General features: G+C 47.5%; 1 protein-coding gene across 2 annotated transcripts; it reads right to left on the reverse strand.

The window, feature by feature from the left end:
• Positions 1-78: 78 nt before the first annotated feature.
• LOC147415419 (coiled-coil domain-containing protein 13-like) lies at positions 79-26,275 on the reverse strand. Of its 2 annotated transcripts, XM_086467026.1 has the most exons (15): positions 26,037-26,275; positions 21,239-21,387; positions 18,596-18,738; positions 15,592-15,681; positions 15,213-15,329; positions 13,883-13,987; positions 12,002-12,166; positions 10,321-10,497; positions 8,506-8,703; positions 7,915-8,051; positions 5,558-5,641; positions 4,631-4,759; positions 2,083-2,237; positions 774-888; positions 79-238 (listed from the first exon to the last, which is right to left on the reverse strand). In XM_086467026.1, the coding sequence occupies exons 1-15, from the start codon at positions 26,273-26,275 to the stop codon at positions 79-81; spliced, it is 2,163 nt and encodes a 720-aa protein (XP_086323152.1). The 2 variants fall into 2 exon arrangements, with proteins under 2 accessions (XP_086323152.1, XP_086323153.1); XM_086467027.1 differs by lacking the exon at positions 5,558-5,641.
• Between the last annotated feature and the right edge of the window lie 1,570 nt (positions 26,276-27,845).

Below are 27,845 nucleotides of genomic sequence, written 5' to 3' on the forward strand. Positions count from 1 at the left end.
ACTGCATTTCAAACCACGGGCACGATGCCGGAGCTCTCTGTCCCTGCTTTGCAGCCCAAAGGACTCTGAATCTCTTGCTTAACTCTTCTGCTGTTTCTGCTGCCGAATGGCCTGTAGAAAGATGTCCTTCACTTGGTCCATTGTGTCTTGAAACAGTTTAAAGTCTTCCTCTTTCTTTCTCCCAGCAGCCTCCAAAGCATCCTTCAGAGCTTCGTTCTCAGCCAGCTGGATCACAAGCCTACGAGGAAACAAAAGGGAAACTTTCATGTGAGCCGCGGAGCTTCAAAGCAAATTAGAACAGTGCTTCAGCTCTGGGGGAGAAAACAGAGAAACACATGCTCTCTGCTCGTTTTATGACAGGCATGAGAAAGAGCAGACTTAACGCTTGGTCCTTCTCTCTTTGAGACAGGGTATTAGATGACCAAGACACTTTTCAGATCTGTTTTGTTAAAGATTGTCATTTTATTTTCACTAACAAGCTTGCAATCGACGCACAAGGAAAGAAAAGGGAAAAAAAAAAAGGCGTCGTCCTTGCACGTGTTTTGTGTTGCTTAATACTTGCATTAGCTTAACTCTTCTGGATAGCGGTATAATTACGAGGAAATTTGTGTAAGGATGACCTAGACAAACTCAAACCAGAGGATCTGCCGTTTCTACAGAGTTTGCTAGGTTTTCTCTTCTGAGGAGCGGGTGCAGGTAGTGCCACTGCTGGAAGGACAGCCATGAATTGTAGCTATTGTAGGTAACCCAGCACGGAAAGAGGGAAACCGTACCTTGTGCTCAGCTCCTCTACCTGCGATTCCAGAGGCAACTTGGAGTGCTGGGCTGCAGAGGGCTCCTTCCTGCCACCCACAGTCAAGGGGAGCCTGGAGTGACTCGCAGACGGGCCTGTCGATTTAATCACGACATGGAGTTTTAGGAAAACATTTTCACGGGTAGCGCACTGAGTAAATATCAGGAAACGGTGAATCAGTGCTAAGGAATCTGTTAAGTTCTATGTATATCCATGAAGATACCGCAAATGTATAGGACAGGCTTTTATTTTAATCTCCTTTCAGCAAAACGCAAACACGATGAGTTTGCACTGCAGGGCTAAACGCAGGAATGTGTGTGCCTACCTGTTTAGAGCAGAAAAAAATCCAAAATATTTAAGTGGCGAAAAAAAATGGATGAGAGAAACAGTTGAAAAGGATTATTTTAATGTTTATCTTGTCGTTGTGTTGCCTCCCGAATGCCCGTGATAACGTTTGCGTGTGGCACACGCTTCTGTTTTGACCCCCAGCACAAACACTGCCCAGGGTAAGTGCAGGAAAGCACTTCAACGTGTACTTCAACCTAAGGTTCTGATTCAGGAATGCTCCCCTCATTTCAAAGGGACACGGGACCTTTTTTCAGGGTTATAGGGAAAATACGATTCGAATTTACTGCTGGGACGGGAGGAGCAAAAACCCTGGGGTCGGCCAGTGAACGCCTGCAAGGGAAGAAGGCTCAGAGGAGACAGGCAAGGACGATGGGCTCAGGAAGCTCAGAAAAGAAGGTAGAGAGTGACCACAGCCGTTGTAGAGGATGCTGAACTCCCCCAACCAACAGCAAGGGGGCCGGAGGGTGGTCTTTGCTGCAGACAAAGGGCTGATCAGTCGAGTAAATGCGAATGGGCTTCCCTAAAACGACCAACAGAGCCTTGAGCCAGCCACTGACAGGCCTTAAATTGGGATGCGTCCTTTTAATTCCGCTCTTAACCTTCAGATGAATCTCTCGGGCAGAAGTGCACAGGGAACACAGCAGTGGGCACGGCGGCAACACAGAGCAGTGTCAAGTTTGCTCTGTAGACTGTGATCCCGTGGAAGAAAACACGTTGCAAAAGTCCTGCTCCCACTTAAATCTGTGACAAAATCCTCTTCAACTAAGTGCGGCCAGGATTTCACCTCCTGGCTTGGCCCACTGGCTTGAGTCGGTCCAAATCGCGGTGTGTAAGTTCAAGCCCTTGTGTAGGTTTGACAGATAAAAGAGTCCAAATGCTGTTGCTGTCCATTAACCACGGTGGGACGGGGGACATAGGTGCAGATAAGGGCTCCACCTCACCTGCTTTGCTCCTCAGGGGGGGTTTCTGTGCGCTCCTGTTCCTCCCTGGGTCCTTTTGCAGTTTTTCAAGCTGCTGTTCCAACACGACACATCGCCGCCGCTCTTCCTGAAGCCTCTTCTCAGCTTCTAAGGCTTTGTCGCTGCCTTCCTCCACCCTGATGGGCAAAAAAAGGTGGTTCAGCTTATTTATTTCACGACTAGCAAGCATCAGTCAGTCTTGATACTCAATCCTTCAGGCTGCACAGCTCCCAACAGAGGGAAAAGGAGAATTTTCCGTGCACCCACAGGCAGAAATCCCAGCACAATTGTTCCAGATGTCATCCTCCAGATTTGCCCACCAGACTTAACTAGTGAGTACAGTGAATGGAAGTTGCCCAGGTCCCTTAACACTGGCTACTCGGGTGAACTGACCACTCAGACGAGCAGGCAAGCTGCAGATTGCTGAGGAGAGATCTTTTATTACAGGAATCATAAACTGTGGGGTTTTTTTAAACACTCCGGGAAAATTTGGAAGGAAAATAGTTTATAAAACCGCTGTCTCGTATTTAGCTGTTTTGCGTCAGTTATCTGCAAGAAAGAAAAGAAACTTGACGTTGCTTTTAATAAACGTGGCCCTTAGACACTACTGTGGAAGGGAGTGAGTGGAAAAGAAACGGATGGTTCACGCTGCAGCACAGAGCAGAGGGGCAAAGTGCCTCAATTCACCCCAAAAAACATCTTAGAAAAGCAACTACAAAAAATTTGACATGCGCCCACAGCTGCAGTCAGTGGTGCATCTCCTGGTACCAAATGATTTAAAGGAGTTTAAAGCTAGAGAGAAACCTGAATTGACTCGCTGTGTGGTATAGTGCAGAATAAAGGAATTTCCTTCTTGACCCCCCGGGTGATAGCTGACTAATCCCTGAACCAAAAGGCTGGACCAGTCTTATTTCCCTCCTAGTTGGCATAGCTAAAAAAAAAATATTACGACTGTGATAAAATTATATCGCTATCTTAAAAATCTAGCTACAGGCAAGACTCTGACCTCCTGTGGCAGCAAATTACCAGACTGGTGACGTGCTATGAGAAATTGTGTTTCCCTCGGTGGTTCTGAAGTCACTAAACTTTCACTTGACCAGGTCTTCCCCCAGCATCCACAACCAGCGGAGGAAAAACGACAAGGCTAGCTGGTTTTTATTAAATCTTCTGCCAATATGAATAACAAACTAAAACGTTCCTCTGGCTCTTCCCCTTCCCCCAGCAGGGCCCAATCCTCCGAACCCTTTACGTTCTGCTCCGCAGTGACTGTGCAGCCCCGTCCTAAATCCTGGCAGCTGCTGTTCAAAACCACCACTCGTGTAACCCTTCCCAGTGCTCCTCTCTTGACTTAAGCACTACGTGCACTGCTTGAGCTTCGCTGCCCCACGCTCTGACAGGGGAAGAGGAGGAATGCACCATTTTTTTTTTTTTTACACATATTCACGTTGAAATGTGACCGGGTGCTCTATTATCCTGAGGTCCTCCAAGAGTTATTGCACGCGGTCTCACGGAATTTACTTTACCTGCAGGAGCTCTTGATAAATGTGCCGTAACTGTGGAGGTGCTGAATCATCAGTCTGCGGTACGTTTTACAAGCGACTCTGCATTTCATTGACTCCACGTTCTCCATGACCCCACGTTTGTGATGGCCCCATTTCAGCCATCACTCACACCTCCATCCTCCTCTAATTGCATAGCTCTATTACACTCACCGGACTTACAAACAGGAATAAAAGTCTCCCCGTTTGTATTTCCAGGATTTAGCCCTTAAAAGCACAGGGGATGATACCTTTACCACAGTTACCAAAAACCGTGTTTTCCTGACTGCGATGAATTGTGCGGCACAAAAGCCAGACAAGCGAGGAATGGTAACTAGCGTAAAATCACGCAAGCAAATAGTGCCTGTTGTATTCAAAAGTGCACAGACAAATACCTTCCCACAGGCTGTAACGCAGATTTGGGAATCTAATAATATACGTACTCTAACTGCGAAAAAAAGCAGTAGCTAGAAGGTATGTAGACAGAAAAGACTTTGCTTCCTGCCCTCCTAAAACTGGCTTTTAACACCATCTTAAATTGAACTGAGTAATAGAAAAGAAAAAAAAAAAATCACTGCTCTGCTTCAGTTAAACCAGAAGGAATTCATTTAAAAGAGGATACAGCGAAACTTAAAAGAGTGTGAATCTGGAACAGAAGTCAGATTGTAACTATAATTACAGTATTTACTACTGATGAATAATATTGCTGCCTAAATCAGACCACACACATAAACACACGAATTTTAGTTTTATCTAGGTGCAGCAAGCTTGAAGACGACACTGTTTTCTCTGTCCTTTGTTCTAAAAGAATAATAATAATAAAAATGAATCATCAACTAGGCGGGGAAATTGAGCAGAAAAAAATTAAAAGCCCCTCTTGAGGGAAAAGCTCACGCTGGCAGCGTGGGGGTGCACCGTACAGCCTCTCCCACGTCTCAAGCGCTCCGTCATCGCAGCATCCCACAAAGGATCCTGGCGGAATCAGCCTCTACCTTTTCTGCAGCACAGTGACCAGCTCCAGGAGCCTGTTCCGTTCCACTTCAGCAGCCTGGCAGAGCGCCTTGTGCTCTGTGACCTGTGTCTGCAGCACCTCCAAATCCGGGCTGTCAGCGCCAGCGAGCCTAAAAGCAGCAGAAGCGTAGAGAGTTTGTTTCCCATTTCAGCAACAAAAGAAATGAAACAAAGAGGGGATTTGAAAACCCTATCAAAATACACTCGTCTGAAGACTAAGCTAGAATGCAGAGCCAGGCTCCCTACCTCCCCCCAGCACCAATCTCTACGCTGCAATAAAGGAAAGAGAAAGATTTGGAAATAAAGCCACTGTGAGTTTCACTAGAAAGGGGTTTTCCCTCGCAAGGAGGCTTCCCCTTCCCATCACCCCTGAAACCAAACTTCCACCCCTGATCAAGCCACAATCGCTGACTCTCCTCCCTTTGCTACTGCCCAAGTAAAACAAGCCTGTACGTGGGCTCTCCAAAAGCTAAGCCTTTAAGCGGCACGCTGTTGATTTTCTCCCACTGAAAGGCTTCAGGCAGCATCAGTACAACGGCTGTTCTTGTGCCTGATACCTGACGAAAGGAAGGGGCAGTTTTCCCACGCATCCCATTATTATGTACTTCCTCACTTCTCCCATCTCTCCCTGCAGGAGTATTCAGGAATATGTCCTTTAGAGCAAAAAGCAGGAGAAAACGTGGTGACTGGGGGTAAAAAGGGAAAAATGGGATTTATGGGGAAATAAAACTAGAAATCGATTAAAAAATTAAGACAGCAAGAAGACATTAGAGCCTTTGGCAGCAGGTAGGAAAGGACGGTGAAAGAAGCTGTTCACAGCACCAAGGCAGACACGGACAAGGTTTGCCAGCAGCTCGCGGAGCGTGGCGGGAAACCTCCCGTGTTTTCGAGGAAGTTGATGCACGTACCTTCCAGGCGTGAGGTTAGTACCGGGAAGGAAAGGCTGCGTGGCGGCGGACTCGACAAGCGTATGGCCCATCTTGGACACTGTGCTGGGAGGAAGAAAGCTTTGTGAAGCCCTGAGCTCTCCAGAGGGCAGTCGCCCAAGAACTCCGGACCTTTTCCAGTGTCTGTGTTTATTGCTGCCTTGTAGGGAAAAATCTCCCAGAGCCTCCTAAGTGGGTATCACTCCGGCTCTGCATACACAATAGCTCAGCTTGCTCCCCGACTCCAAAACACTGCTGCAAAAACACCTCGTGTCTCCGTTTTAGGCAAAAACTACCGGGCAGCGTTCGAGCTCTGCGCTTCTGGGGATACTTTGCTGGCCCTCCAGACCGGCCTGGAGGAGCTCCACGGCACAGAGTAGCCCCACAGCAGCTCGTGAGCAGGAATTTCTCTCGATCCCGCTTGGCTCCAGCTGAGCACGCGGCCACACAGGCGGCCACTGCTGCTCTGCTGCCTCAGACCCTGGCAGGGAGCACCCTCATCTTGCACCTTCCCCCACTAGGATGAGGGACAAGCACAGGTTACTGTGCATGTTTTACGTGCTTTCACAACCAACAGAACCCCTGCTCTGCAGCCACGTGCGCAGCTTTTCTTTCCAAATGCCCTTTAAAAGTACCTTTATACAGTTTTCTGAACCCTTCTGCTTTGTGGAGACGCTCAGGAAGAGCTGTCAGGCTTACTGCTGCAAGAGGAGGAGTGAACTGGTAACACGAGAGTATCACCTCCACTCTGGATGAGTTTTATGCATAATGACACGTGTGCTCGGGAGGTAAAATTCAAGTTTTCCAAACTTGAGCTCCGCTGCCTCAAGGCAAGTCCTCCACGTTTCCTTGCCTTTAGGCTGCAGCTAACAGAGGATAAAGCCTTCGTATTGTGGAAGAGGCAGAGCTGCCTTCCAGGCTAGGAGCGGTTAACCCCCAAAATCAAGGGAAGGCTGATAACGACAGGAGCGGCCCAGTCTAACAATGCAGACTTTTATTTCGACATCTCCGAGGGGCTTTAGCTCCTATTTATAGCATTTTTCATGTCATCTTTCCTGATAGGAAAAGATGATTCACTAAAGTAAAATGAAACAGAGAGTTCATCAGCATATTAAAGTTAATGGAAGGAGTGAGCCCTGCTGACCAAGTCATTAACGGCTCTTGCAGTTCTCAGACTCCCTCGTTGCCCACCTGACAGGTCAGCTGGTTTCGTGACCGAGCGGTGTCGGCCACGTACACAAGCAGTCAGTTATGCATCGCACTTAGCGGTTTCTACAAAGCCATTACCCAACCTCGTTTTCCCACTTGCCTTCCTGCTTACCGTCAGCAGCCCTACGAAGTAAAAAAGTGGCTAAAATGCAGCTTTGCTCCGTGAGAGCACAACTTCTGCAGAGTTAGAGGTGGGAGAATAAAGCCAGTCAGAGGGGTATAGCAGTGGAGATGCAGGCACAAAGTCAGGATGCTCTAACTCTAACTCAAAAAGAGCGAGAAGAGCTTTTCTTAAATTTTGTAGTAAAGCTCTACTTAGACTCGGGGATACATCTGACGATTTACAAGCCAAATTCAGTGCCTAAAGTAATGTGGAATGTGAGTTAAAATTACAGAGAAGAAATCAGCTGCAATTTTACCTCGATGAAACATTCCCTCCTTCCTCAGAAGAGCAGTCTCAAATCTTTGCACCCGTGAACTCTTTAACAACAAACGCAGCATTTTAACAGGAAAGGATATAACTTACTGCAGTATTATGGTCCCTGTACCCAGCCAGAGCGAGCCAGAGTCACACCCGTGTAAACAAAAATCAGATTTAGCGCTGTATGGAGCTTAGTGTGATTCACAGGGTCCTCAGCGCGGCTTTAAAAAGGGCGTTTGTTAAGAACAAATGATGGGGCGGGTTTTCAACGTTTCTGCAAGGAAATCCTAGTCAAAGCACATTTATCGATTTAAATCACGTGCCAGTGATTTAGTGCTCACCTAAAATGGCGTTGTGTGTTAATTCACCACCCTGCTCTCAGAAGTCTGCTCATTAGAAGCCCCGTTTCTCATAAGAGGGAAGAATCACAGGCACTTAAGCTAACCACATAGACATCCTCTGAGCTGCAGAAAGGGAATTAGCTGCGCTGCCATCATGCCAAATGCAGTAATGTCTGCAAGTCTGTGTATCTTTCTCTGCTCCAGGACGAAAGTCGACGAGATAACGTGATTAGAGATTCCCATATACTGTAAACAGGCTGCCACAGCTGTTGGCCCACAGCACTTGTGGTTGGAGCCAACTGCCTGGGAAAACCACGCTTCTGAATAACTCCCAATCATTTTAAACATTGACATTGGGGGCTTCTTACCGAGCAGATCCAATCCTTCCAACCTGATTGCTGCCTGATGCCAGAGGCTTAAACAGAGTAAAACCTGGATCTTCCAAGGGTTCAGAAGGTGGTGGGTCAGCAGCTCCTGAACGGTCCCCTTGATGGGCAGATTCCTTCTGTTGATGTTGGAGCAGGTTATAAAACCAGTTACGCAGTTCAAAGGAAAATAGCTGCGTCCGTGCCTAATCAGCAGCTTAAGATCATTGCTACGAGCATGCCAGAAGGTTTGATTTACAGGACTTCCTCAGAAACTTTTCTTTCGTTTCTATCCATTGCAGGATGGAAACAACAAAAGTCAGTAAAAAGTTGCAATTTCATATGAAATCCTAAGGGGGCACACAGTGTTGCTAGAGAACCCGCAGCACAGCACCACTGCTACTGGTGCCAGCATGGCTGGTTTGTGTCCCTAACCCAAGTTTTACCTTGGGTTCAACGCTCTAGCTCCCATTACCGAGGGACCTGACAGACTGAAAATCTCACCACGGCCCTCTGAGGGTGTTAGATCAATGGGAATAGATCTCAAAGGATTACAACGTGCGCTCCTCCAGCTCATTTCTTCTGGCTCTCTACCTGGAGTGCGAGTTGCCCAATCTCCTCTTCCAGCTCTTTAACCTTTGCCTCTCGTTCAGCCACCATCTGTCTGAGCTGCTCTAGAAGGCAGTTTTGCTTCTGAACCTCGCTGTTCAAGTGCTGCCCTAGCATCTGCTGGGACTCCTTGTTCTTCTCATCCTGCTGGTTCAGCTGCTCCTGCATTTGCTTCTGCTGGTTCTGATAACACAGAAACAAAGAGTGAGATACTGACTTTTGTACACAACGATCATTAAGAGTCTTTGGGTGTTACACCCCCCAAGACAAACACCCGTTTAGGAATGCTGGGACAAGCCACTGCCCTGCCAAGCCCCTTCCTCAGCGTAAGCACGCTGATGTCACTAGTGCTGCTCCAAGAATCTGGTCCGTTACATTTTAAGCACGAGATCACCTTGTCTTGCTCGTGGCGTCTGTGCCTTGAGAAGACTGCACAGCACATCTACGGGCAATGCCCAGACACACGTGGCTGGGTAAGGACCGTCCATCCCCACTGTGGGTCATATCAAGACTTTAGTGACTGGATGGTGCAAGTAGAAAAGACCTGAGCAATTGAGAGATTCAGCTTTCTGGCGGGTTTGCTACTCGGTGTGGCAGAAAAGAGAGCATGAAAGGCTGGCCTTTGACAAAGAAGGTGACTTTTTCATAAATTGGATACGAGTAAAGCTTTCAATGTGCTTTTTGTGAAATTAGAACACAGATTGTGCAGTAGTGGCAGTAAAAGATGAGGGATGTATGAGACAACAGCTATGAGGCTAGGCTGCTTTATCAACGGGCTTTGGAGTTTTTCTCACACTGACAAATCTAACACTTGTTGGACAGTTTGTTCCGTCAAGCCAACCAACTGCAAGCAAGGTGCTTCTTTGATGTAAGGGATAAAACAAGTTAACCCTTCCTTCCCAAGGAAACTCACATCTTTCTGTAACGATTTTAGTGAGAATGCTCAGGCTGTGCAAAAGTGACCACAGTTATTTGGCTCCCCTGCAATCTGCCTAATCTGCTGGTCCGTACCCGTATTCCCCACGGCTGCCTGGTGGGCAGAAAGGCAAATGCCAGCTTAGTCATAAGCATGTCTTCGCTAAAACCGAGGTACAGAAGCAAGGAAATGTGATTTGAAACTTGGGAGGGGCTGGATCAGGAAACACAGAACTAACCCTACTAGAAAGTGGCATGTTTTCCACTAATGGTTTTTTATTATTGTAATTGGGGAAGACTATTTAGAATCATGGCAGGACGAAAGGATGCCGCAAGACCGTGAGAGCAGCCATTTATTTCAGCATAACTGCACCTCGAGTCTCTGCTAAAACTCTTGGTTTCCAAGGGGCCAAATCCCCTCAGCTACTGCGAATGGGTGGGCGCGTGGTTTAGTGCACGGGGTTCAGCTCGTGCGTTTTGGGCTGCGTCCCGCACCAAATGAGAGGGCAAGACGGCAGGCATTCTAAGGAAAAAAAATCTCTCCCAATGAGCTGAAAGCAGGACAAAGTCCAGCTTCCTGAGTCAGGAATGAAGCCCTTCCTACTAGACAATCCTACTTCAATGCTGCTGCAAAACGTTTCCTCCGATACTTGCAGCTTAGAGCCACTTTGCTGCAACTGTGTCACGCCTGGTGCCGTCTCGCAGCCTTTACACAACCCGATGCAAAAGGCCTTCGGCTGACTAGGCAACCTCCGCTTGTCACAGTTTGATTCATCAGGCCCCTGTACACCTGAAGGTTGTCTGTGTCACCGTGTCATTAAACAACACCATGTTTCATCACCGATCTGCAGGGGCTGGGACCAACAGGAATAGCCAAGACTGTACCAGTAAGGCGTCTATGAGCTCATCGTCGTGTTTTCCTTTCTCCAGCAAGGTGACGATCTGTTCCTTCAGCGTCTTCACCTCGCTGCACAGCACTTTGTTCCTGGCTTTCGATGCCTCAAGTTTTCTTTTCACTTCCTCGTGACTTTTTTGGAGAGCATCGCGTTCCCCGCTGAGTTTCTGCAGTGATGCAAACACACCAAGGGAAATGACAGCGACAGCCTATCACCCAGCCCCAGGTGCTCTGGTGAGCTAAAGGAATCACCCAGCACCTGGGAGAACCTACAAAAAAAATAGAACTGGCATACCCCATCATCCCGAAGCAAGTAGAAATTACAAGTGCTACTACTCGCTGCCTGCTTGCCAGCATCAAAAAAAGGTCTGTCTGCTCAGGAATACGAGTGGACTAGGTTGCTTCAGTAAATGCCAGGAAGCAAATAATAATTTTGTGTTAAAATCTCATTCTGTAGGCTCCTGCTTTTTCATTTGCCTCATCATTCTCCACGGGGAAGCTCTCTTCCAGCCAGATACAGGGGGGGGATGCCACACTGTCTCCCAGAAGCTGCCCTTGGCATATGCTGCCCCTTGTGCCATGCCTTCACCCAGATGAAGCCGGCCAGGGAGCACGCTAGAAGTGAAGTAGTAACGGAGAAGTGCGAGGGAAGTTACTGTGAACGAAGCCTGAAACACAAAGGCGCAAGTGGAACCATGCAGGCTACAGCTATTGAGGAAAGCCTTCCCTGTGCTGCGTGCCTGTAGCCACAAATCTTCTCTTTCCTTCTCATGGCCAAGAGGGAAAGGTGGGCATCAGCCCATTGCTCATTTTGTTGCCCAGTTAAACTGTGGTGAGAAAAGCAGGAGCTAATCAAGCTCCGGGATGGTGCCAGGCAGCCTCTACAGAAGCGACTACAGTGAAGAAGCACAGGGAGATGCGCTTTGCTAACCTGGGTAGGTGCAGCTGACCCCAGCTACCCAGGTTTCTTGTGGACACAGGGCTACACATCCTTTCCACCTCGGGGTTTACCACGTGTGCCACTAGCTATAGCCTCCCTCAACCCCTCAACAACGGTTGCCCGTTTATTTTTGTGGCAATTCCATGTGACAGACAAATGGTGGGACCCATTTTCGGAATGCCTCTTAGAGGGCGTCTGGCGTCGCTCTCAACGTTATCCTCTTCAAATGTAGAAGGCCACAGCCACCCAGATACGTGCGGTGTGAGGGGGACGTTTGTACTTAACACCACATGAAGAACGGCCAAAGGGTGAGAGGGATGCTACAGCCTTCGGATGCAGCTGTAGCAGGGATTTTCTCTGCGTCCACCTTCAGTACAAAGCCAGTACCAGCTGCATTGCAACCCAGGGCCTCCCTCCCTCTTTCCAACATCACCCATCAGGCACAGTTGTCAGATGGCCACATTTCAGGCCAGGCAGACGTATCTGACACACCAATCATGAAGCAGAGGGGAAGACCAAACCTTGTACTGCAGAGGCAGGCCTGGCCACGTAAGAGTGCGGTACCGAAAACACACGGGGAAGCCCTTTGCTCAGTCTGTGAACTATGGCAGGACTTCCTCCAGCAGATCAAATGGGTTCCTGACATTGTCTCCTGGTAGGGTGTAACATACACCCTGAAGGTCAGGCAAGTTATTACACACTATATACCCACACAGCTCAAGGTTTTTTACCTCCAAGGTTTCTTTCTTTTCTTTTTCCAAGCTGCGAATCTTCAGCAAGTTCTTCTTTTGGGCTGACAACTTTCTCGGATCAGTCAGTGCCAGCAATTCCTCATCAATCTCACTCAGTGATGTTCTGGTCTTGTTTTGACCCAACTGATTCTCCAGCTCTCGAACCTAGGGGACAATAATGACGACTCATCCAGAGGCTTTACCAGGGGTACAGTGGTCCAGCATCAAAGAGGACATCACCAAAAGGAGCTCAGAGTGTAGCATCATATTACTTCTTGACCTTATTGTGGTTAACTAACATAAAGCAGTGTCTGCTCTTTCAAATTTAAATTTGTTAGCTGCTAACAAACATGCAGATGTCTACAGCATCTGTGCAGGGAGGAGATGTGACACCAGACCTACAGGAGAGTCAGGACATGTGGGAGATCTGTGCCTTACTGGAGCCACGTGGGGAGGCCAGGCAGACACTCCAAAGCATCCTGAATGCCACTAAACACGTGTGGGCAACAGAATAATACCTTAGATCGCCTCTAAAAGGGCAGACACCCACTCACCCCTATACACTTAAGCACCTTGGTCTGTAGCAGAATCACCATCCAGGATGTCCACAATCCAAGGCACAGTTCATCAGCCTCAACACAGGTACCTAGCACTGGTCTAGATGTCTTGGGATACTGGAGACCCATATGATGCAGGATTTACAAGTCTCTGGAGAGATGACCAGAGGTCAGAGGGACACCCTATGGCATCTGGGCTGGCATTAGACACTTAGGTGCAGCCAAGTGAACTCAGCCCCTGCATCCCAGCTCTTCACCACAGACTTCTTCTAGAGTCAGTAGAGGGAAACGGGCACTGCTACAGCACAGTTCCTCTGCCCTGTTCTGGAGGTGCCTCCCAAGAGGGGATGCACCTTTTGACTCAGTGACTGTATTGACAAGATCCCCACTGACTACACAAGGGGCCTGAGGAGGCTGGCTCAGAGAGAAACTTCTGCAGTACCGTAGAGTACAGTACGTGCAGTCTTCAGATGAATCCCAGCCAGGGGGTCTCATGGAAGGAAGATGTAATCGGCTCAAGGGAAAATTCAGTCAATCAGTGCAAAAATCAAAAGTTTGTTGGCATATAATTAAACAGCGGAAAAATGGAAAAATAGGTATCAAATTGCCTGAGAGAAGTTTGATTTAAGATGGAGACAGAACTGCCTCCCTGTCTCCAGCCGACATTTCGGCTAGACTGTGCCCTTCAGGAGATTCAAGAGTTAAAGATTTTACTCAAGTTCCTGGGGGAACAACTTGAAAAACTTATCTGGCCTCAATTCTTCCCATCTGACTTTAGGCACTGAACAAAGGTGTCCAAGTCAGAGCACAGACACTGGCAGGGCTCCTTCAACACTCAGTGGAGAGAGGCACCTTCAAACCATCCTGGGGTTTTAACTAGGCTGCCACAGCTCTCCAAGGTCCCTGAACTCTCTCCTTCAACAAAGATGTGAAAGATTCCCAGCTTAAACACTGAAACTTGCATGTTTGCAATAGACTAATTAAAATAGTTTGCAGGAACTCCGAAAGACACATCAACACATATTTAAAATTTAACACCCCACCTCCCCACACATATGTGCACACACACACATAAACATACCAAAAAACTATATAAAAGTTACCATAAAGTGTTTTATTCTAACAGTTGCTTCCTTCAACAGAGAAAAGGCTGGCCATCTATTTGCAGTAAGCACTGCAAAGTACTGGGATATGCCTTATAAGCAGGTACAAATGTTAGGAATTAGGTAAAGAAGAACTAAGAGTATCTTTAACTCAAACTGAGGGAACACCTCGACGTAGAAAGAGCATCCCAGACCCAGCACCACGCAGGGTCTTAACTCACCTTGCTTTGGAGAACAAGAATTTGCTGGGCTCGTCCACGCCAGCTGCCAGAATTGGTCAAGAGACTTTGAATATTCACATCGTCACCAACTTCATTTGCTAAAAGCTACGAAAAAGGGATGAACACCAACAATAAGGCTAGGCTCAAATACACGGGTTGGGGAGAGGGGAGGGAAAGCTACTCTTCCCAGCGGCAAACACAAAACACTGTATCTATAAGCAGGGGCCATTCTTTATCGCCTGTATCTGACCCCCTGTACCCCACGTGATGGAAGCTCTTTCAGATCGTTGCCACGGTACAGGGTGTTGATGCTTAGGAGGGGTTGGGCTAACGTGAATTATTTCACTTTGTGAGGTGGGTCATTCGGTATTTCGACGTTTGAGTAATATCCTTTGAGTTTTGAAAAACGTGAATCGGTGGTTTGCTGCCTGCCGACGGGGAGGGTCAAATCGTACCATCCAGCTGGGCGTCAAACTGCGCTAGCGTTGTAAAAACGAGGATTTCAAGTTCGTCACCGAGGTTGACTAAGCGTTACTAACAGGTTTCCATATTATTTTTGATATCATGAACGCTTAACCAGAACGAAACAGGAACAGAGTAGAGGTATTTTCTTAATACACACCCTTGCCACCAGGAATTGAGCCAATCTCTCTTGCACAGTTCTGACACAGCCACATTAACGAGAGCTAAAGTTAGTATGAAGAGCATTTAAATTATTTATAAAAAGGTCAGCAGAGTTCTATTTTTAGGACCATATCCTCTACTCTGATCTGCATTGCAGGTCTCTTCTGCAAAGTAATGAAACCCAAGGAAACAGAGCACATAGTAACACGTTAAAATCCATCACAAATCAAAGAGGAAAAGGTTACGCCGGATGTCACTCCAACAAACTGTTGTTTAAACATGTGCTGTAGTTCAAGTGTGGCCTTTAATCCCGTTGACTTCCACGGGACCGAAGCCTACGCTGAAAGTCAATACACAATCAAACGTTTCGGAAAGGAGGAATGGGCCTGAACGTATGCTGCAAGTCAGTCACAAACCTATTTGGCTGAACTGGGACTTATAAACCTTCAAGAATCTGAGCCCATCGTGGCAAAAGAAATACTGGACGCAGGCATCCAGCTATGGTGGCAGAGCATGAAGGCTGTGTGTCCACGTGCACGCCTTCCCAACGCAACCACTACACCCCTGGATTTTCTTACCTCCTTACACTTCACTGAAATACTTCATGGAGGTTAATCAAAGCTCAACAGAAAAGCAGCTTCCTGATTTCCCAAGAATATACCTCTCGCACGGGATCCCAGCCACAGACTCTGTCCTGCAACAGTACCTTTTGGGTCATCTTCAGCTCCTGCTTTGCAGACTGGAGTTGGTTACGATACTCCATCACTTTGAAGTTGGCTGTGGTTAATTTTTCTTGCAATGCTTTCACCTCTGGACTTTCAGCCTTTGAAGAGAAGAATGTACTTGGGGAGAACGGAATCCTCAGGGAAAAACTGAAGTGATTAAGATCCACAGACCCATCAGGATCGCAGAATCTTTTTTCCCCAGACCCATGCAAATGCCTTCCCTCGGTTTTGGGGTCACAGAGAAGGTACAAACAGAGCAAATTGGTTATAAAACTAGTGACACGGGTACATCCTTGTCATGAGGAAAGGACTGTGCAATGGGAGAGAACTAAATTTTCCCTTTTCAATTACAATTCGTACCAAGTTTCCTTCTATCATCTGCAGAATTGATTGCTTGATTCCTGCATCACCACCACCAAGAGAATGTATTTTTTCTATGGCTGTCTGTAGCTGGAAAAAAAAAAAAAACAACATTGTTATTATAGAATGAACACAGTGAAGAGCACATCTCCATGGAATAGTAATTAGTAAAAAAGTACAACAGCGGTTTTGATGATCCTGGATGTTTACTTACTCTAGAAAAAAAAAAAAAGTACTTCATTTTCCCCTTGATTTTTTAAACACAATCAGTAGGAAAGCATATAATTTTTTTCCTGAAACGCTTCCCAAAGAAGCACATGTTATTTTACTGTGGAATAACTTCAGTGAAGACGTCTCTGGATCCGCTGAGATGGGATCTGTTATCAAGTGTGGAGACTTCTGGGGGATTTTATCACCATAGGTTCATAAAGTAAGTGTTTATATACCTAAATGCAAATCCAGTACCGTACAGATCAGGATGCTGTCTCTAGATTCTGGATGCCAGTTTACCCATTTTGAAAGAAAATCACAGGATATTTCATAAAAAGCACATAGTTCTACTCACCAGAGGAATGTAAAAGGAGAAACGACTACCTAAAGCCCTATAGCTGAGATTCAGTAACGATGTTAAAGCTATTTTCTTTAGCTGGTGGCTCTAAAGTAGCATTTCTCAAGCCGTGAAGGGTATCTCTCCTGTTGGTTGCCACAGCAAAGGCAGGCAGTCATATAGTCCCTCCTGGTCTGAATCATGCCCAATGTTGAGGTTGCAAAGACTTCTTACTGGAGGGGAGGGCAGGGAATTTGGAGCTGGAAAGGCCAGGAAGTGTTGCTTTAAAGGGCTGAGACTTCATTCTTTGAGGTGGGCGGGAAATCTTGACTATTTGCCCCAATTAAAGAAGGCTGTAAGGAGCAGCTTCTTCATTAAAGTGATACCAGGGGAAACCCGGCGTGTAACTCGGAGCCAGCTGCAACTTCACCCCTTCTTTGCAAGTCAGTCAATGGTTGGGCCACCCTTTCTATCCAGCTCATCAAGTCTTTCAGTCAATGGACTGAGAACGAGACATTTCAGCTAGTGGTGGCAGCTGCTAGGTCAAATCCTAAGGAAGCTTTCTGCAAACATCCATTTGCAGCCTTTGTTTACATCTACCACCCTTTGCCAAGCGATTGCTCAACGGCCACACCTTCCATTTTGTTTGTGGGAATGTAGTCATGTTAAAACACTTACGATTTACATATTTTTCGGTCCTCATACGAGCAAAGAGCTAACAATTATGTAAAAGGACAGTGTTTTCCACTGGGGAAAGCGCATCTTGTGAGGCATTTGGAAGGTACCATCACCACAATTCATTTTGCAGAGCTTAAGGCATCAAGAAGTAGGCAGAGGGGATGAGATTCGACTCACAAATTAACACGTTCCTTGCTCTCGGCGTGGGTGTCTCTATAAAGAATGGAGTCTCGTCAATACGACCAGGGAAGTCTAATCTTCAGCTCACTCTACAGCAGACACCTACACTCCATCGAGTGGAGGGACTGACTGCACACTCGGTCTTGTTGCCCACCCACAGCTGTCTAGTCCCCTCGGAGGCATCCGAGGGTACCCCGGAGGCCTTCGGCTGCTCGCCAGCACTGCCTGTCCTGTCACGTCTAACAGCCCTGCAGGGATGTCTGAGAGGTCAAGTGACATCACAGACTGGACTTCTACGCTCATGTGTGGGCAACTGAATTGCACTTTAGCTGTCTTGGCTCTTCCTACAACCAATGGAAAAAGACGAGTGTGTCTAGACAGTGATCTTCTCTCTCATCCCTCAACATTTTTCATGGATACCTCCCACTGTCCACATCGCTTTCTTTTTACCCATCTTTTACATCTTCATATAGTTCTACTGAACAAGTAGAACCCACAAACTCAGCCAGTGACCATTAGCTTAGAGAAGAGCCACCCCAAATGAGGTTAGGAGAAAATACAGCCCATTGACCAGGTTTCAGCGGGTTCACGTTGCGGTTCATCTTTACCTCAGACGAGACAGGTTGCTGTGTTTGGGTTTGATTCTGATGGCGCTGGTGTCTAAGAACAGATTAGCTCATATCTAAAGTGTCCATCACTGCTCTGACCAGCAATTATTGCTTCTTGAAAATTTCTGTTTGCGTTGAGTTTGATTTCCTTTCCGGAAATGTCTGTGGTCCCTTCTTTTGGGTCAAGATCTGACGATATTTTAAGTTTGTGTTTGAATAACGGTCATTACAATGCTACAGTAGGGGATTATAACCAAGTGGATTTTACTTGAAATTATTCACGGCTTGCTCCCCTACTTGTGTGATTTTGTAGGTCCCCAGCTACACGGGATATTTCTTAGCCAGCCTGCCAACTGTTTGACAAGACCCCTCTGACCAGAACGCTCTGGATTTCTGCAGGAGTCCTCAAAAATTTAATCTACCATTTCTTGATCTTTCAGGTAACTAGAGCACAATTCAGATAGAGGCGCAATTCCTGATCAGAAGTGATTATGAAAGATGCAGTCAAAATGCATCTGTCAGCATGACAAATGTTATTGATCCATTGACATGCTGTCTCTGTTCTGGAAGTACTTACGCCAGAAAACAGCTTTCATTATGTGGATTAATAAAGTTTCGAAGAATAGAGTACCAATTCATGACTGGTATTAACAAAGTGGGAATGTAAGACATAATAATATGAAATTTGTACCTTCTCTCAAAAAAAAAACCACCAGAAAAATATCATTGCCATACTGTTAGAAAAGCCCTTGTGCTTCAAATCCAAGTGAACACCCTTTCCCAGCTGCTCCTTTCTGCAAAGGTGAAAACAGCTGAGGGCACACATCCCTCCTATCATGGACAGACATTACCAGAACTCAAAGCAAACACAGATTTAAGAGCAAATTCAAAATGGGAACATGAATCAAATCCAGTTTCTACAGCTCCTCTATCCCAAAGGCTGGATTTCTCTGGTTTAGCATGCAAAAGAGAACAAGAAAAAATGCCTCACTTCTCTCTCCAGCTCTTTGACTTTGTTATTCAGTTGCTTCACTTTGGCTTTTTCACTCTCAGCCTCGGCAGTTATCTCACGATTCTTTTTGGCCAATTCAACTATTTTAGTAGCTGCGACATCTCCAGCTAAACCAGCCGCCCCTGAAAAGTATACATAAAAGCAAAGGACATGTCTTAGAGGCAAGATTCAGCACAGATGACGCTTTTCTTCTCTGTCCAGTGCACAATGTTCTTTTATTGTCTAATCCATTTCTCTCAGAGCTGTGCCAGGCACTTAAATGAACAAGTGAGGGAAAAGAGGCGTCAGCGGCTCCAGCTGGATCGCCTGCTCCTTTCAGCCAGCATCACACTGTGGCTAGCAAAGCCACGTTTCACACTTCAGCAACAGCCACACATCAAAAGGCCACAACAGCGGTGGTAGCAACATTACCACAGAGAAAGGGTAGAGGTGTTTTTCTGCTCGCCGCTGTGAAGGACAGTTACGAACAGGTTTTTGAGGCATATTACAGAAAAAGACAACGCTCTGTTTCGCACTGGTTGTTTACTACTGGAGGAGCTGCTGAAACAGAGGTGCGAACTTTTCTAGACATCTGTCCTAAAAGGTCAGGCACACTGTGACAGTTGGGCCCTGGATAAGGTCCAGGAAATGTCATTGTGCCTATTTATATGTCCCTTGAGATTATACATGGAGCCTTTACTGTATTACACGTTTAATTGCTCTTTTAAACTGGTACTTCATTCACCTCCTCAGCAGAGAGGGTTTGGTTAGTGTCACGGATAAAGCAATCCCCAGGACTGGCTCGTGTGTCACTCGTGTTCTTGTGAACATCACAAAGGTCAAGAAAAGTTCTTGCACAAGTGCAAAACTAATATGATTGTACACCATGTCCATGGAAACCTCTAGCTCAGCAACGAGCACGACCCTGCAACAACAAATCCTTGGTGGGATAAATGAAGATGGAACTGGGCTCTCGTCATTCTTCTTAACTCTTCCATCCTCCTTCAGCGCTCTGAAGTAATGACTTTTCTACTGACATCCATGAAGATTATATTGAAGAACCAGGGTGAGATGCAAGGATGACAGATTACTCTGAAGTGAATTCTGAGTCCCACAAAACCCCTACAGACATTAAAGGGGCAATGCAGAATATAGCTGAGAACAGAATATGACTCTATATCACTATTTAAAACCCTGTGGAGAGCATAAATTTATTCTTTTTAAAAGCATTTCCACTGTTCTCACTCCTTTATGTGATTTGTGTTTCTCTTCTCATCTAAAAGCTACTTTCTCCTTAGTTTTCATGACAAATAATGCCTGCTAAGGATCACAGTAAGTACTAAACTCACCAAAAGCCAGGCTGTTGCTTCCACGTGATGGTCTTCGAACACACTGTACACATTTAACCAAAGCTTTTAATTCCCAAACAATGTGGGCGAATCTCTTGCCACGATGTAGACAGGGAAGACAGAGGCACGAGGCAAACTGCTGCAAGCTGGCATACGAGTCAGCCAGAGAAGCTGCAACAGCACCCCTGGCTCCAGACCTGACCCAGTCATAGCTCATCGTGTCTCCTACATACAGCTAGAGAGAGATTCTACGAATTAAGGCGTAATTTAAGTGTTACTTATTTCTGCTTATTGCTGGTTTCCCCCTTCTCTATTAGCCCGGTCACCACCGCTGCCCTGAACAACAGTGGCACCCAGTGGAGGAGGTGCAACCTGCACAGTTCAGCTTCCCGAGGACACCCAAGCCACTTTAGAAGCTGGACTTTGCATTCCCCCAGCACCCTGCTCAGACCAACGAAAGGAGCCTCCACAAGGAATTTAACACCACGTAGCACAGAAAGCTGCAACACTGTTCTTGGACATTAACAGAGAGTTTTCCAAGCCACGATTTCTACGAATCATCGGGTTTTGTGCCGATAATAGCAAGCTTGCAGAAGATCTGTAAGGAACAGAGGGCACTGCGCCCCCCAGAAGAGCGTTATACTTCTTTTCAGGGACACATAATTATCAATAACACCTTAGGTCTGACCTGCCTGACTACCAGAAGTCATTTGGTCCTTTCCACAGCTCCCTGAGATGGGGAATAGCAGTATTCAGATTTTGCAGCTCATGGCACTGAAGGGGAGAGCAAGTGTACGTGCCATTCCATGCGTGAGTGCTGACCTGTCAAACCACCGTGAGGAACCTCCCTCTGCAAATAAAGCAATGAGACTCCTTACACGGGAGAGACAGGGATGTTCAGCAAACTCTGCAAATGCAAACCAGTGTCAGACCCTTGCAAGTTGAGGGAGCAACTCTGAGCGTTGACTAAATCTATACACCGGTGTCCAAGTATTTTCAAAGTTCGGAGGCAAGTGGTTTCAGTGCTATTGCAAATTCCTGCAGGCTCAACAGAGCTCTCGGTTGAGAGCTGAATTTTGATTCTTCCTGGCAAAAGCTTGTTACAGGAGTGGAAAGGGAGGCAACCAAAATATGACCAAAATACTCCTTTTTAACAGAAAGCAGGTGAAGAGATGTCACATGAATATTTCACTGCCCGGAGCTCACAATGACTCTGTCATCCTACCTCTATTGTCACCACCATCAAGCAAACACAGGTACTAACACAGCGAGAATACAAAGTTACCGTGCTTACCTGACAAAGCTAATCTGTCCTCCGGGATTTTTTTCTGGAGTTGCTTTATTTCAAAGTCTTTCTCTGTCAGCAGTTTGTATAGTCTGCAGTTCTCATCTTGGACCTCTCGAAGCTGATTCTGGAGCTGCTCGTTCTCAAGCTCAAGCAACCTGGGAAAAAAATAAGCCATCATGGCAAATGTCACTGTAATGTGCTTCAGATTCCAGGAGTAAAATAATTAAATGACTGTATGCTGGATGAGCTGAGTTTATCAGGAGTGAGTTTACTGAATTAAGCAGAATATCCTAAACCTCAGATCAGAACACCAGATGATCTGATCTATCCCTATAACTTATTTCTTCTTAAAAAATTCTGCACTTCCTTGTGTTGTCTGGGGCAAAACATCACAGAACAGGTACCTTTTCAGTGCTCTTGAGGTTACTGAATAGTATTGTCTCACTCAGTCTTATGTATCTGGTTCCTCAGAGGAAATCAGAAGGGTTCACCATCCAGCATCCACGGCATCCAGGCTTTCCTTTCTGTACTTACCAAAGCTAACAGAAGCCAACAGCGCATCAGCTACAAAAGCTGCTGCTGAGGTTCTTGAAAAAGGAATGCTTCATAGCAACTCACAAAAGACCAATTTCCTCTGCCCCTGTCTGATTTTCTTGGAACCCCACCAGGATGGACTGGCATCAGTTTGTATTTTTGGAATTCATTTAGAAACCAAGGCTATCAAAAAGCGCTCTGAACAGGAGGAAATAGCCTCTTGCTTCTCCTGTTCTTCGGTACATTGAGTAACATTCATGAGTTTCATCTCTCTGAGACATCCAGAGAATTAATCACTCCAATCTCTTTGCTGTCCTTACATGATGGTACTGCAAAGGTAAAACCAAGAAGCTAAGGCCTCAGGGGCTCAACTCAATTGTGGGCACGCAGGCATCTATTTGAGATGCCCCAGGATTAGCTGAGCTCCCTACGTGAGGCCAGCAGCCACCACGCAGGGCTCTTGGGAAAACCTCTGGAGCCCAGGCAGAGAATTGAGAGCATCTCAGAGAGCGCTCGCCACCCCTGTGCGGACATCTGAGCCAACCCCAAGAATTACTACCATCCTCCAACTTCAACCTGTCAGCCAGATCCCTCCAGACAGCAGCACTTCAGGATAGAAATGAACCTGTCTCCATCCCCCAGAGAGGGGGGATGTGCTAAGCGAAGTCATACTGACACAAATAGGTTTGGGGTAGAGATCCTGCTGGCTCAAGCCAGCAGCTCCCGTTCTGCCTGCCTCTGAGCTTCCTCTTTTCTCCCCTCTGACTTTCCAGGCAAGGTCCCACTCCATACACAGGGGTGTCTCTCTGTGAGCAGCAAGCCAAAATGCACACAAAAGGCCAAGGAGGTCTAGTCAATACAACCAGCGTCGCCTACAGACCAGCTGCCACTGTGGGGTGATGCAAACCGCTCTCAAACTGCCACGGAGTGAGCTGATGAGGGGACTCAGTTCAGTTACAGGTGCCATTTGGGCTGCCCACCCATCCCCCAGCTGCTGAAGGGTGCAGACCTCCTGTGTCCTGGAAGTTCCCGATACCCTACAGCATCTCAGACACCATTAGACACCTAAGCCAAGCAGATGATTTGACCTCTAGATTCTTATTATCTACAGTGTGACTCTGAATGCCTACATTTTGGTGATTTAATCTGGAATAGTGTCCCACTCCTTTGGCCTACAGAGTGATTGCTCCAAACTACAACAGGAGTAAGTTACTTGGATGATCACAGAGACTTGGATAAAGCTCAGTTGTTACAGTATAGACCCGTGGCTGTAGACATATCCACAGCCAGACAAGTCAGCTACCTCAATAGTTACCTAAATCTTTTCTGTTCACAAGTTTTAGCAAGCTTTTTGCTCCAAGTGGCCTTTGGAGCTTTTAAGTGCATGCTCCCTACGTACACGTCAGCATAAATGACCCCTTAGAGCACCGCCATAACCAGCACGGTCAATTTACGACACGATTCACAATCCATCATTAAGAAATGCACTTCTGTTTCGAAGCTGAAAATCAAAGGGAGATCAAAGGCAGCTGTTTACAAAGGAGAAGAAAGCAAGCAGCAATCTGAGCAGAGAAAAGGCAAAACTAAGTTATTCCCACATGTACCACTCATAGAAGTGAGCAACCAAACTACGCAGATCCAATTAGAGACACAGGAACAAAAAGACTTTTAACAGTGAGGGAATTAACGTGAAAAAAAAGGTTCTAAGCTCTTAATACACCTGATCAGCAATGTCTTCCAAGTCATGACAGAAAGACCTTACAGTAGGATGGACAGAAATCCCAACTGCACAGAGCTGGAGTCTCCTCTGAGAAACTTCTCCATCCCATCCCTACATGTTACAAAGGAGGTAGCAGGTTGCATCCAAGTGGCTCAGCTACAGAAAGTCAGCCAAAAGAAACAGGCTGCAGAAAGACAACCCTTTTCACTCTTGTTCGAGGAAACAGAGCCAGGTGAAAGCTTATGAGCAAGGCCCAGGACTGGAAGTCAGGTAAGTCTCTTTCCCAACTCTGCTACAGATTCTCCATGTCATGGGGAGAATCACTTAAATACTTCAAACAGAGCAGGGAGGATAAAGTTACAGAAAGAACAAACCAGAAGGACACAAATGTCAGCTAAACACTCGCCTAAAAAAAATTTGGAAGCAGGATGGGAGGAAGGAAAAACGAACTCCCAAGGCGCAGAGGAAGGGAGACTTCAGAGAGGAGACCGTTTCCCAAGCGCTGCTATAAACAACGCTGACAGGCTGAAATCACTGCCACTGCAGACCATATGGAGCCCTGGTATCCTGGAACAAGTTTCTAACGTGTTGTCATGGGAATACTGCAAAGTACATCCTGGTGAATCCCTTCCAGAAGCAAATCCTGCCCAGATCGGATGCGCTCAGAACCACTCTGCTGCAGACGTACGTAAGCGAAGGACAAACCAGATAAATCTGCTACGCCTGCCATGGCAAACGTGGACTTTTAAGTCAGTGCCACTAAAGAGAGGTAGGTAACAGCTCTTGAATTGCTCAGACCTAAACTGCTGAACTGTAAGTAGCAGAGAACTGCTGGGATTCTCCTCTACTCTGCACTCAGCGTGCGCACGCTGCACCAGGACGTGCTGTGGGAGCGCCTAAGCCTCTCCTCCACCAGACCAATCCACATCTCAACTGTGGGAATCAGCCTCTCACCCCATTAAAAAAAAAAGAAAAAAAGAAAGAAAAAATTTAAAAAACCCTCAGATCTCCAATATCAGAACAAAAAGTTGAAGGGGACAGCCAGCCGAGGTCAGATCAGAAGCAGAACTCGGCAAATCAGACAGCCGTGGTGCGGGCCCTATGGGTGAAGAAGACCATGGTACGATGCAACGGTGACAGCATCAGTTTCTAGGGGGTCAGCCCCCCCGTTGCCCCACAGATGTCCTTTGCAGCATGAACTCTGCGTTCCCAGAAGGACCTGCAAGTTTCAGTGGTTCCCTGCACCTTCACAGAAGCTCTGCTGCCGCTTACGCACTGGGGCGTTGAAGGAAGCAATCCTCAGCAAGGAGCTGAGCAGGGCGTTGCCCAGAGTAACACAGAGGGGAGATCAGCGTTTAGGGCCTAATAAACCTTGGTGAGTGGCTTGATAAACTTTGGTGGAGCTGCCCTTCCCCACTGCGGGTTCTGGGAGGGGAAACTGTCTCAAAGGTATATGCCTAACTCTGGTTTTCCACCTGTGAGCTGTTGGGTTTGGCAGAGCTGCCAGCTCCTCCTTCCTGCCCCTCTTATCACAGTATCTCACCCCCATCGTGGGGCCAATAAAACAGTCTGTGGGCTTAAAGCTGTCACCTGGACCACTGAAATGCCTTGAGAGAAAAGCACCCTTGGCCCAGAAAGTGAAACCAGTTTCCGGCAAACAGCTGTACCAGCACAGCTGCAAGCGGGGAGCAGAAGCGGGAATTTCTTCAGCTGGCTTCCCCGCCAACACGGGGGTGACACGGTAGGAACGGCAGACATCTGGGGGATATGTCCAAATTCAGACTTGTTCTAGTTTGTAAAAATGATACTAATTGGGTCAGAGAGTCTGAGTATATCCTAGGAGGGGGACGAATGATCTGAGCTGGGGTTTCAAATCCCTGCTCCAGTGAACTGAATTACGCACTCAGCTCCAAACCCAAGATGGAGGGAGATCCACACCAGGACATCCTGGTAATCCAGATACTACCCCCAATGGGTGAAGTAAGACCCAAACCCCTGTCCTCCCATAATATTTAAAACCCTACCTTATATAACCCTGTCAAGTATCTCAACCAGGAGCCAACTCCGTCTGCGAGACCCTCCCGTGCAGCTGGCTGTCTTCCGAGCTACGAAATCGGGTTATATCACAAAGACAGCCAGGGGAACGCTCTTCTGTGCTGCAGGCCTTTGGCTTGCACCCATTGGTTGCTTTGCCCTTACCTGCCTCTGGAAATTTCTCATGTAGGGCACTAGTTTGTTTTCAAGGATAGGCAGGAATGAACCAACAGTTCCGAGGATGTCAGTGATCCTGAGTGACTGGATTTTGTCAGAGGGCAGCCAGCTGCCCCTAGCCTGTCACGCTTAATCCCGCTGTCCTTCTGCTCTCTGTTTGTGAAACGCTGATAATACAGTGCACACCACAACGCTCTGAGGATAAACATGTTAGGGACAGCGAGAGTCTCCTCAGGATAATGAAAGCCCAACATGTGAAGACATGACACAGGTTGTGTAAGAGCATATGAAAATAGAATTCTGTGAGTTCCTGAAGGAACGGTGCTGCTATGCCTTTACCTTTTGCTGTTATCTTCATTTACAGGCTGTCCTGTTTCAAACCGGTTTAGATCACTCGAGATTCCGAAAGTCTCCTCTGCGTTGCCATTGCCACCCTTCTGACTGTCCTGCTTTTCCTTCTGACTGTCCTGCTTTTCCTTCTTCCTCTCCATTACATTTTGCAGCCGACTTTGCTGCTGTTCTTGATAAGCCTTAAACTGCCTTTTAAAATGTTCATCCGCTTTTATGTCTGACTCCATTGTTTACTAAAAGCATAACAAGAAGAAAATAAAAGAGACAGAGATCAACATCGCTTTGAAAAACGTCCTCTTCCAGCAGCTGCTTCGCCGTTTTTCTTCACTGACCTCTGTGTGATCTCCCTGCCACCGCCTCCTCTCAGCCACTGGGCTCTTCAGTCCCACTGTCTTGCTTCAAGGGCCTCTTCCCATAAATGGCTTTCAAATCGTCTTCAAAAAGGTTTTCGGGTCTTTTTCACTCTATCATTCAAAAAAGCAACGTTTTAAAATGTTTTTAAACAGATCTGTTGAAATAAACATTTTTACAGAAGAGCAAGTTGGGGTCAAATCCATGCCAGCGTGGCAACCCCATTATACTGACGAAAGGGAACGCAGACTGCTTGCAACCATCCAGCCTTCCTTCCCACGTTTCAAGGAAGGTGGAGATCCCCCCGTTTTTGGGTTAATGTGGGAAGAAAGATCTCTGTTAAACCTAATTTTGGGGCACTAGTTGGCAAGAGCGTGGCTTACATCTTTCCCCCGATTCTCTAAGCATTAAGTGACAACATTAAAGCGATAACATCGCTACCTATTTCAATGTCTAGAGCTTTACTTAGCATGACTAAAGGCCATCAGGTTTCGAATTTATTCCAGCCCCCTCTCCTTCTGTTTGGCATTTACTGTCAGCAAAAAAATAATCGAGTGCACCTTTGGTCTAGGAAAAACAATCAGTACAAACTTTCCAAGGCACACCCTCCGCTGAGTAATGGCCCTTTCTCACACCAAGGCAGCAACCATCCCGACCAAGTGCCAAAAGGCACGTTATGTCCCTTTGTGCAGCTTTACCTCCACGCCCGGACCCCTCGGGCGTGGACGAGGTGCATTAAGGACCGACAAAGGAGCAGAGCCCGGTGCCTCTGCACAGCCCGGGGCCCCCGGGGGCAGAAGGGCTGGCCTGGGGGCAACCTTTAGCCCTCCGGCCTACCTGGGTACCGCCTGAACACAGAGGGCTCTGCCACAGAGCTGCTGGGGGGACGACACAGGGGGTTCCCTCTCTCCCCCGCCCAACGCCCGCCTCGTCCTGCGGCCTGCCAGGGCCGCGCTGCCTCTCCCTCCGGCTGCGCCTCCTGCTCCCGGCCCGGCCGCGGCCCCACGCGGTTCCCATAGCAACAGCGGCCCCGCCGGCGACAAGAGCAGGGGAAGGGCAGGGCCGCGCATGCGCCGAGCGCGGGACGTCACCGCCCGAGGGGCGGGGCTGGCGGCCTTCCCCTCAGCCCGACCGCCATGACAGTTGCCCTCAGCCGCCCCGGAGGCGCCACCAGGCCGCGGGGCCCGTAGCAAGCCCGGTCCCTCGGGGATCCGGCTGTGCCCGGGAGGGAAGCGGCTCCTCAGCCCGCCCCGGGGTGGGCAGGAGAGTGGCAGCTGCAGGAAAAGGCCTGTGCGCGGTGGAGGGGCGGCTCCTCATGCCCAACCCCCCCCCCGCCAAGCTCAAGCCCGGTGAGGGAGACGTGCCAGGGCGAGCAGTCGAGGAGAGCAGGAATGTACCGGCTCGCGGTGCCCTTTCCAGTAGCGCTGCACCCTCTCAGGTGATTTT

This window comes from Leptosomus discolor, chromosome 6 (assembly GCF_034619465.1).
Source record: "Leptosomus discolor isolate bLepDis1 chromosome 6, bLepDis1.hap2, whole genome shotgun sequence".
Classification (NCBI taxonomy): Eukaryota; Metazoa; Chordata; class Aves; order Leptosomiformes; family Leptosomidae; genus Leptosomus; species Leptosomus discolor.

Excerpts from the sequence above, each read along its gene's own strand:
- LOC147415419 (XM_086467026.1), bottom strand. The coding sequence starts at position 26,275 with ATGGAGTCAGACATAAAAGCGGATGAACATTTTAAAAGGCAGTTTAAG. Across the intron at positions 21,388-26,036 it reads AATGAAGATAACAGCAAAAG|GTTGCTTGAGCTTGAGAACG; the intron begins GTAAAGGCATAG and ends TTTTTTTCCCAG. Across the intron at positions 2,238-4,630 it reads GTCACTGTGCTGCAGAAAAG|GGTGGAGGAAGGCAGCGACA; the intron begins GTAGAGGCTGAT and ends TTTGCCCATCAG.